The sequence below is a fragment of the Corapipo altera genome, unplaced genomic scaffold (genome assembly GCF_003945725.1).
Source record: "Corapipo altera isolate COAL_440 unplaced genomic scaffold, ASM394572v1 288, whole genome shotgun sequence".
Lineage (NCBI taxonomy): Eukaryota > Metazoa > Chordata > Aves > Passeriformes > Pipridae > Corapipo > Corapipo altera.
The window spans coordinates 220,337-231,304 of NW_020885071.1; the positions used below are offsets into that span (position 1 = coordinate 220,337).

General features: G+C 55.2%; 1 protein-coding gene across 1 annotated transcript in view; it reads left to right on the forward strand.

Moving 5' to 3' along the window:
* LOC113959899 (dystrobrevin beta-like) overlaps positions 1-10,968 on the forward strand; it is a 105,227-nt gene that overhangs the window by 91,130 nt on the left and 3,129 nt on the right. The window contains exons 17-19 of the mRNA XM_027669190.1: positions 2,208-2,358; positions 7,301-7,390; positions 10,726-10,797. Of these exons, the coding sequence (XP_027524991.1) occupies positions 2,208-2,358; positions 7,301-7,390; positions 10,726-10,797 (313 nt within the window). The remainder of the gene's footprint in view (positions 1-2,207; positions 2,359-7,300; positions 7,391-10,725; positions 10,798-10,968) is intronic.

The following is a 10,968-nucleotide window of genomic DNA, read 5'->3' on the forward strand; positions in this document are numbered from 1 at the left end:
ACAGGGTGATGATGGTGTCACCATTGCACAGGGTGCTGGGGGTGTCACTGCTGTGCAGGGTGTCACTGCTGTGCGGGGTGTCAGAGGTGTCACCTTGCACAAGGTCCCAGCAGTGTCACAGTTATGCAGGGTCCTGTCAGTGTCACTATTACACAGGGTCCTGTCAGCGTCACCATGAACAGGGTGCTGGCACTGTCCCCAGGGGAAGGGGTGCTGGCAGTGTCACTGTTGGTCGTGGTGCTGGCACTGTCCTCACAGCCGGGGTGCTGGCAGTGTCACTGCTGGTCATGGTGCTGGCACTGTCCCCATGGGAAGGGGTGCTGGCAGTGTCACTGCTGGTCGTGGTGCTGGCACCGTCCCCAGGGGAAGGGGTGCTGGCAGTGTCACTGCTGGTCGTGGTGCTGGCACTGTCCCCATGGGCCAGGGTGCTGGCACTGTCCCCAGGGGAAGGGGTGCTGGCAGTGTCACTGTTGGTCATGGTGCCGGTGGTGTCACCATCCCCGCCGGTGGTGTCACCATCCCCGCCGTGCCGGTGTCACCATCCCGTGTTGCCCCGGTAACTGCTGCACGTCACGGGGAGCAAACCATGAACAGGCTCAAAGGAGGCCACAAACCAAAGGCACAAACCCCAGCAGTGGCTCCGAGGGGCCGGGAGGCTCCGTGCCCTCAGTGCCTGGTTGATGAGGAGCAGGTGGCCTTTGCTTGGCAGCAGTGTGGGGACATCACTTAAATATAAATATAAATATAAGTATTAAATACAGTCATACGTCATGAACCCCCGGCAGCACAGCCAGGAACAGTGGGAGTCAGGTTGGGAGAGCTGGGAGGGTTCACCTGGAGAAGAGAAGGCTTCAGGGAGAGCTGAGAGCCCCTTCCAGGGCCTAAAGGGGCTCCAGGAGAGCTGGAGAGGGACTGGGGACAAGACATGGAAGGACAGGATACAGGGAATGGCTTCCCAATTCCAGAGGGCAGGGATAGATGGGATATTGGGAAGGAATTCCTGGCTGGGAGGGTGGTGAGGCCCTGGCACAGGTTGCCCAGAGAAGCTGTGCCTGCCCCATCCCTGGAAGTGTCTCAGGCCAGGTTGGACAGGGCTTGGAGCACCCTGGGCTGGTGGGAGGTGTCCCTGCCCATGGCAGGGGGTGGAACTGGATTCATTTAAGGTCCCTTCCCACCCAAACCATTCTGGGATCCTGTGAGTCTCTTTGCAGAGGTCCTTAAATACCCAGCGAGGGGCATCACTTGGTGGGTCCTCCTCGTTCCCTCCCGTGGGCACCACACACTGAGGGCCTGCTGAGATCATATTTTTCTAAAACACGGAGCCCACAAGCCCATGTCTGTCCTCTCCTGTACTTCCCTTTTCCTCACATCAGTCCCTCTCCTTCCCCTGCCCATCACACCAGTGCCCAACCCTGGGCTGAGCTCTGGAGGCTTCGCTGGGGCAGAAACTCCTTCGCAGCCAGTGGGAGCTTTCCAGAGTGAACATTGCACAAGTGTCCTCTGGGCCTTCAGTGGTTCTGTATCTGTTTGGGATTTGGTGTGAAATCCAGTAGGATCTGAGTCCGTAGGCAGCACCTGACAGACCCTTGGGGCTGTCCCTGGCCATTGAGTAGGGGGGGCACCAGAAGCTGTATCTGGGACTGGCACCCCTGGAGCAAAGCTGCTCTTGAGGCTCTTGGAGTGGCACAGCAGAGATGGGGTGGGTTGGGCTGGAAGAAAACCTAAAATAAAACCTTAAAATTCACTACATTAGTAATAAGTAAAGTTATATAAAGATATATAAAATATAAAAATACACAGTGCCTACGAAAATAAATGAAATATGTAAAAATGCATCAAATACACATGTAACGTGTTTAAACGCTTAAAACACGAAATGCGTGAAATTATGAAAACAAAACACATGAAAATATCAAAATTTATTAAAATGCATAGAAACAAATCAACGAAGTGCTGGCGAGGTCCCCCCACAGCACCCCCAGCTCGTGCATCACGTCATCACTCAAACCCAGAGTGTGTGGTTTGGGGAAGAGCCTCTTTCCTCGCACGTTCCTTTTGTTTGTTTGTTTGTTTGTTTGTTTGTTTGTTTTCACAGATTTTTTTTTAACCATGAACCCAAAAAAAAAAAAAAAAAAAAGAGAAAGAGAGAGGTAGAAAGAGAAGAGCCGGGTGTGTAACGTGGGAGGGGTGTGTGTGTCTCCCGGCAGGCGCAGGCGGCGGGATCGGCTCAGCCCTCGCCCACCCACGGCCGCCCCATCCCGATGCCCGTCAGGTCCAGCTCCGCCGGGTCCACCCCCACCCACGGCCCGCAGGACGCACTCGCCGGAGTCGGAGACGTCCAGGAGGCCTTCACACAAGGTGAGGGTCTGAACACCCCCCCGGGGCACAGGAGAGGGTCTGAACATCCCCCCGGGCACAGCCACGGCGTGTCCGACCTTGTGTCCTCGTGGGAGACAGGGATGCACCACGGATATCGGGGAGAAATCCTTCCCTGGGAGGGTGGGGAGGCCCACCCTAGCTGTGGCTGCCCCTGGATCCCTGGAAGTGTCCCAGGCCAGGTTGGAGGGGGTTTGGAGCAATCTGGGCTGGTGAAAGGTGTTCTGGAAGGAGTTGGGACTGGATGGGCTTTAATGTCCCTTCCAAGCCAAAGCATTCCCTGGACTCAGCACTGGTGAGGCCACCCCTGGAGTGCTGTGCCCAGTTCTGGGCCCTCAGCTCAGGAAGGACATTGAGGGGCTGGAGCAGGTCCAGAGGAGAGCAACGAGGCTGGGGAAGGGACTGGAGCACAATTCCCATGAGGAGAGGCTGAGGGAGCTGGGGCTGTTCAGCCTGGAGAAGAGGAGGCTCAGGGGAGACCTCCTCACTCTCTGCAACTCCCTGACAGGAGGGGGGAGCCGGGGGGGGGGGGTTGGTCTCTTTTCCCAGGCAACCATCAGCAAGACAAGAGGGCTCGGCCTTCAACTGTGCCAGGGGAGGTTTAGGTTGGAGATTAGAAAGAATTTCTTTGCAGAGAGGGTGCTCAGCCGTTGGAATGGGCTGCCCAGGGAAGTGGTGGATTCTCCATCCCTGGAGGTGTTTAAGGACAGACTGGATGTGGCATCAGTGCCATGGGCTGGGAACCACAGCGGGGTTGGATCAAGGGTTGGACTTGATGATCTCGGAGGTCCCTTCCAAACCAGCTGATTCTGTGATTCTGTGTTCAACAGACACATAACTCACCATACTGAGACAATAATTACAAACCCCTCTCCTGTTCCCCAGCCCAAAGACTTTGAGGGCATATCTTGAATCTTTTGAACTTAAGGAAGTCATTACTGTGAGGATGATCTTCCCTGCAAGGAAAGGATCTTCCAACCCAGCGAGTGACGCCCACAAGTAGTTTAAGAATTGAACGTTACAAACTGGTCATATTTACAAATCTGGTGACTGAACCATGAGGGGAAAAAACAGTTTAATGACCAAAAGTAGGAAAACAAGCAGCCCTCCAGCCCGGAGTGTTTAGCCAACAGCAGCAGCAGCCAGACATGTTTTCAGCCCCCACTCTCTGTGGGCAGTGGGAGTTCAGGCTCACCTGCTGCTCTCACTGCTGAACATGAAGAAGTTTTACAGTCACACGTTTCAGGAAAATCCACGTTTTCTGTGTCACAGCTGTGTCAGCCCACAGGGGCTCCAAAATGTGAAGACCAGCAGATGAGGTGGTCACCTGCTGAGCTCGGTGCAGGCGCTGCCTCTGCCACAAACACCGAAGAGGTTTGGCTGTGGAGGCAGCAAGAGAGGATGGGACTGTCAGTCTGGTGTCAAGGAACTTGGCAAATACTGTGTTCCCTTCAGGGACCATTTCACTGCAAAGGAGGAGAAACTGGTCATTCTGCAGTCCTACCTATTCCAGCTCCACTCCTGGTGAAGGAAACCCCTCCCAGCTGGAAGGGGTGCCCACACCCTGCATCTCTCAGTGGTGGCACTTGGGGGTTAAATGCTCTTTTCTCTTTTCTTACCCATCTTGGTGCAGAACTCTTCAGCTTTAGTACTCCAGGAGCATCCTGGGGTGTAGAGCTGTGAGAAAAACAGCAGCAGGGCCTGGTCTTCCTTATCTGTGATGTTCTTTCTAAACATCACATCTTTGAAAATGGACATCCACCCATCTTGGTTGTTCTTGTCAGTGTCAGTGAAAGAAGGAAGGACAGAAAATCCACCTCTCCCAAAAGCACAGGTGAGGATTTCACCCACATGTGAGCCAAGGGGTGGGCAGCAACTAAGAGAAGTTGGACTCAGTCTTAGAGGTCTTTTCCAACCTTAATGACTCTGTGATTCTTCCTGTGGACCTCGTGGTGCCTCCTGGGAAATCCCACTGGGTATCAGGAGTCGTGGTCAGTCCCATGCAGTGAACAAGAGCCCTCACCTCGATGCAGGGGTGGTTTATTTCTTTAAAAGATGACAGGTCACCTCATGTGGAGTCACGGAGCTGGAGGTGGTTTCTCATTCCGGGGAGGGAAGATTGTGAATAGAAGCATCAAATCCCTTTGTCAGATGGATGGGCTCCCTCTCCAAACAAACCAAACATGGAAACAAACCTCCCAGAAATGACACCACATCTCCAAACCAAACAGATTTTAAATAGCAGTTTGCATTTATCAGGTGCTCAGTGGATGTATCCTCCTGGAATGACCTGGAACAATCTTCCCCGCTGCCTAAATGAGCTGCTGCCAGCAGAAGGTGAGGGAGGGAAGAGGCTGTGAAATGGCAGCAGAGGAGCACAGGGGTGCCAGTGAACACTTTCAGCTGGTGCCAGTGGACCCTCTGAACTGGTGTTAAACTGGTGCTGCAGGGAGGGGCAGGAGCCCTCAGCCCCAGAGCCCTCGGCACAGGGAGTGTTCGGTGACGGGGGACATCCCCTCCAGGATCCACAGCCCCCCTGGGAGAAGGAGGTGCCTTTTCCTCCTCCCTGTCGTAGGAAGAAGCTCCTCATCCCTGAGCACTCCCAGCACCGGCAGCAGAGCAGGCATTTCCAGGGAGGCAGGATGCCAAATACCAGAGGCGAGCGCTCCATCTGTTGCTGTGGGTGGTCCAGTCGCCTCCTCTGCATCTCCACGGCAAGTTTGGTGGTGCAGCCGAGAGCTCCCCGCTGATTCCTCTGGCAGCTGCCTGTCCTTCCCCCCGGGCAGGGTCCCTTTCTGTCCCCAGGACACGTGAAGTGGAGCAGCAGCACTGTGAGCTCACTGATCTGCTGCTCGGGGTGACAAACAAGTGACGACGGCAGGACACAAAAACACTGGATCTCTCATCATTTTCCAGCCTTCCCCGGGCATCCTGATTTGCTCTGTGTCCATCTGCCTTTTCCTGGGAAGGTGCAGAAGCCATGACAAGGCAAATCCCTCCCTGCAGGGTCTGCAGCCACCAGAGCTGAGGTGATTAATCAAAGGCTCGTTGCTGCCTCTCCCCTAACGAGGCTCCTTCGTCAGGACCTGCCGATATCGCCCAGAGTGAAAACTTGTGGTTTCTCCAGGTTTTTAACACCTGACAGCACCTCAGATGTGTGTTGCAACGAACCAGGTGTTGTAGAAAACTATTCAGGGCTGGGCTGACGTGCTGCAGCCACGTCCCGGCAGCGTGGTGGGGACTGGGACAGCAAATGCACAGGAATCCCTCAGCACACGGATTTTATGGGCCACTTTAACAAAAACACTGACATTGTTTGTGCTAACTTCTGCATGTCCGCCAGATTCTTATTAAATGTGACAGTGGGAGAGAGGAGCAGAAGGGAGTGAAGCTCTGGGTGCTGTTCCACCTCTTCTGTGACCTTGGAGTGGGCAGAGAAGCCAGCAGCTCATCTTTCCTCCCAGGGCACGGATCTGTGAGCTTCCCCATCAGTGTGGAAAATTCTAGAGCAGGAAACCTTTAAAGGATTGGATCCCAGGGACGTTCATCGGGCGGTTTTGAGGTTAGAAAAGTTTCCTCTGTAGGTGATCTCCTGATCTTCCACTTGGTGGAGGATTACCAAGACTGGCGTTTGGAGATCACAAAGTATGACTATTATAACGAAACATCCTGATGGTTTCTGGGTGAAATATTCGGATACAGAGGCCACCATCAAGTTATAAAATCAGTTCTGCTGTTGATCATCTCAACAGAGAAGAAAACAATCCCATAGGAATTCTTGGATTCACGGCTGCCCCCCAGAAAGGTGGACATTCCTCTCCTCATAACCACAGTGGTGGCTGATTCGATGACTAGAAAAACTCTTCCAAGAAAAAAAAAAAAGTGGTCGCCAGACTCCGCAATAAGTTTCCTGGAACGATCCTTCCGGAAAGGCAGTCTGCACAATTAGTGCTATTTCATATTAATCACGCAAAATCAGGCAAATCCGAGGCCGGCGGAGAACACAGGAAACAGGATAAAACGTTGATGTTTGCACGTAATAAAATCATTGGAAGTCCCAGCCCGGAGGGCTCCGGGGGCTGCTGCACAGACATGTCCAGGGGGGGTCACAGCATTATCCAGCTGTTCCACAGGGGGGACGTGAGACCAGGCTGCTCCAAACCCCATCCAACCTGGCCTTGAACACTTCCAGGGGTGGGGCAGCCACCTCCACGATCCAAGAGAGGATCACTGTGTTCCCAGCATCACAAGAGGCAACAAGCACCATCCCTGACCCACCTCTGTTGTGGCAGCAGCCAGTCTGGTGGTCCTGGTGCCAGCTGTGTCCCCGTGCTGGTCCTGGACATTTTGGCACAGCCGTGGCCATGTTTGGGTCACTGGCAGGACAAGCAGGTCCCTCCAGCACGTGGAGTGTCCAGGCAGGTCGGTGTCACTGTGGGGACACCCACGGGGTCACACCCCCAGCTGTGTGACAGCAAGGAAGAGGATTCCTCCCTCCAACCACGCAGGAGGGTGACAATTCCAACAGCTTTTATCCCACTCAAACCTCCGTGATCTCAAGAGTGCTTCTGCCCAGAGGGGGAGGAGGGTGAGCCACCCCACCATGAGGTCCTGGGGGGCTGTCTGTGCCCTCATGCTGCCATGAGCCACCCCACCATGAGGTCCTGGGGGGCTGTCTGTGCCCTCGTGCTGCCGTGTCACAGGGAGGAGCACGAGGCAGCTCTTGCTGAGCTCATGCTCAGCCAAGCAGGTGCTCAGGGAACGAGGCAGAGCTGGGCTGTGCCAGGGCAAACCTCCACCTCTGCTGCTCTGGGGGCACTGGGGGTGTACCAGCACCACCCCAGGGAGACCTGGTGGGCACGAGTTGGGGCAGTGGCAGCTGGCACAGGTGCCCCCTGATTTCTGTGTGTCTGCTCTGCCCCAGGTACGAGGAGGAACCTGCGCAATGACCTGCTGGTAGCAGCTGACTCCATCACCAACACCATGTCCTCGCTGGTGAAGGAGCTTCACTCAGGTAGGGGTGGGTTGGGCAGCACAGGAAAAGGAGAGATGGGAGCCACGGGTTGGAGGATTTTTGTTAAAAACTAAAGCATAATGTGGGATTATGTGTCTGTGTTCTCAGTGAAAAATCATGTTTATGGCCAACACCTTCGGCCTGGGCAGTGCTGGGAGTGGGCTCAGTGATCTTGGAGGGCTTTTCCAACCCCAGTCATTCCATGGTTGTATCATTGAGAACTCCAGCACCTTTTGAAGAGATTTTATCCCTGGTGGGGAGGGCAATACCCTGTGGGTGCAGCCCTGGCTGGTGGCACCACTGGTGATTCATGGATTCACCCCCCCTCCCCTCCCCGCTGCTCCCATTGATCCCAGTGTGGGTCACAGCACGGAGCTGCTTTTCCAGAGCATCTCCTGGGAGAGGGGCCACCCCCCAGGCCTACTTCTGGAAGCCAGAGCTCCTTAATGACACTGCCAGAAGCTGGAGCACATTTTTGGAGTGAGTGTCCCCAAATTCCTGCTTAGTCCTGCAACACTTGGGCAGCAGGTGAGACCCTCTGCCATGAATCCTTGTAACCACATTTGTAAAATGTCCAGGAGGCCAATTACATGCCTTGTCATTGAACAACGATGTGGAAAGCAGATAATTGTTTCCTCTGTGCCTCCTCCCTGGGCCAGGGGAGCTGAACTCCCTGGTGGGACCAGAGCAGGTCCTGTGTCACCCAGGGATGTGTCCTGTGGGCCTTGGGCCCTGTCAGTGATGGAGGTGTGACCATTCCGTGCTCCAGCAGCCTATTCCAGGAGGAATTTCTTCATGGAAAGGGTGGTCAGGCACTGGAAGGGGCTGCCCAGGGAGCTGGTGGAGTCCCAACCCCTGGAGGTGTCCAAGAAACAACTGGACATGGCACTGGTCTGGTTGAAAAGGCAGGAGTCAGTCACAGGGTGGACTTGATGATCCAGGAGGGCTTTTTTCCAGCCTAAATGCTCCTGGGATTCTGTTTCTGGGCTGCCTTGGCTGTTAAGGAAGAAGGAAGGTGTTTTGTGTCCAGACTGACCCTCCTGGTCCCTGTCCCACCTCGTGCTGGACCCACACTTGTGTCCCCCCCAAACTCCTCCCGGTCCGTGACAGACCCTGCAGGACTCTGCCCGTGATGGAGCCGTCACAGTGATAAACAGGGCTGATATTTTACTGCCCAGCAGTAAATCCCCCCTCTCCCAGCCCCGTGTCCCGGCTGGGGAGGCAGCTGGGAGTTAATAAAGTTGTCCATGGCTGACAGCAGCACCGCCAGCGCCGCGGCAGGGCCGCCTGTTCCTCCCATAAATCACCCTCAGCTCTTCCCCCGGGGCTGAAACACGGAGAACAAACCTCTGCCCAAAGCACAGTCTGCAGTCTTTGGTTTTTTTGTTTTCCATAGCAGAGCAGGTGTTGTAGAATCATGGAATTGTGGGATATCCTGAGCTGGACCCACCAGGATCATCCAGTTCCAAACCCTGGCCCTGCCCAGACACCCCAACAATCCCACCCTGTCCCTCAGAGCGATGTCCAAACCCTCCCTGAGCTCTGGCAGCCTTGGGGCCGTGCCCATTCCCTGGGGAGCCTGGTCAGTGCCAACCACCCTCTGGGGAGGAACCTTGTCCTTAAATCCAGCCCAAACCTCCCTGACACAGCTCCAGCCATTCCCTTGGCCACCAAGGGATGTGCAAAGCCTTGTGGATCACAGGGGAGTGAGAGGGGAGTGAAAATGGAGGCACTGACAGGCTCCTGCTCGAGGAGATGCAGGGACCAAGGCAGGCTCCCCTGAAATGGTGCCGTTTGTGTAAATTAGGAAAAGCATGAGTTATCCTCAGCTGACGGAGCCAGCGGGATTTCACACATCCCGTCCCGGAGGTGAGCTGTGGGAACAGACACCTCCCCCGGCCCAGCTCCCCCGTGCAGCCACAGGAGGTGTGTGGGGAGGGTCTGGGAGGCACCAGTGCCTGCACCTCCCACCCTCCCTGTGCCTCTGGTGCCTCTGCTCTGGCCCAGGGAACAGATTCCCTTGGGAGGGGGACGCTGCGGTGTCACCCCGTCCTCTGGGGGCTTCCCGGGATGTTTCGATCTCTGCCTTCTCCTGCAGTGATGCCAGGGCAGGGTCAGGTGGGATCTCAGGACAAGGTTCTTCCCCCAGAGGGTGGCTGGGCCCTGACCAGGCTCCCCAGGGAATGGGCACGGCCCCAAGGCTGCCAGAGCTCAGGGAGGGTTTGGACAACGCTCTGAGGGACAGGGTGGGATTGTTGGGGTGTCTGGGCAGAGATGATCCTTGGATGGATGATCCTTGGGGGTCCCTCCCAGCTCAGGAGATTCTGTGATTCTGTGATAGAATCCTGGAGTCACAGAGCTTCAGAGTCACAAAATCACTGAGGTTGAATATCTCCAAGACCACTGAGTCCAGCTGTTCCCCCAGCACTGCCGAGGCCACTGCTGACCCACGTCCCCAAGTGCCACACAACAATCCACACAGTAATCCCATTGCTCCCTGTGCTGCTGAGGGAACACTGGTCCCATTTTTACTCTGTCTGAGCCTGAAGACCCAGGGTGCTCCTCTTCACACAGGAGGCAAGTCCAAGACCCAACACTGAGCTCCGAGTCACATCTCTGGTTATTCCAAATGCATTTGGTTTTGTCCCTGATCTCCTTGGAGGTCACATTAGGGACCCTCTGGAGCCACTGCTGAGTGGGCATGGGCTGTGTGACCCCCATGTCTCACCATCCTGCTCCCAAAGCCACAAAGGACACATTTATCAGGTCCCTTTGACCGGATCCATCCCAAAAACCTCTGGTTCTCCAGTTGTGCCTCTCATTGGAGGGTTTCTCCCTTTCTTTGCTCTCCCACCACGAGCTGGAGGCAGAAGTGCCGTGTCCCTCAGGATGACCATCACCTGTTTACACAGGTCTCCTTGAAACAAATCAGAGCCACCATCTGGGGAAGAATGTGACCTTCTGCTTGTGCTCTGCTGTGCAAACCTGGGCCTGGCCATGAACTCACTCTGCTTATCCCCAGATAAACATAACAAACCCCCAGCTCTCACCATGAAACCAGTGAAATCCAGGAGGAATTTCTTCATGGAAAGGGTTGTCAAGCACTGGAAGGGGCTGCCCAAGGAGGTGGTGGATAAATCCATCCCTGCAGGGATTTAAAAACCCTGTGAGTGTGGCACTTGGGGACGTGGGTTAGTGGTGGCCTGGCAGTGCTGGGGATGGTTGGACTCAGTGGTCTGAGAGGGCTTTTCCAACCCAAACAATTCCATGATCCTCTCTCTCCTCTCACTCACCTGTCTCGTGTCAGCTTTTCTTCTTTTCTTTTTTTTCTGAAGCAGAGGAAGAAGAGGAAGAAGAAACAGGGAAGCTGCAGAATGGGAAGGACCGAGGTGAGGGGACAAACGTGTGTCAGAGCTGTGAAGCATTTTGCACCTTGCTCCTCTGTGTGTTCACACCTCTGGAGCCCCATGAGGAGCTCCGGGTGCAGGTGGATGGCTCTGGGTGCAGGTGGATGGATCCAGGTGCAGGTGGATGGATCCAGGTGCAGGTGGATGGCTCTGGATGCAGGTGGATGGCTC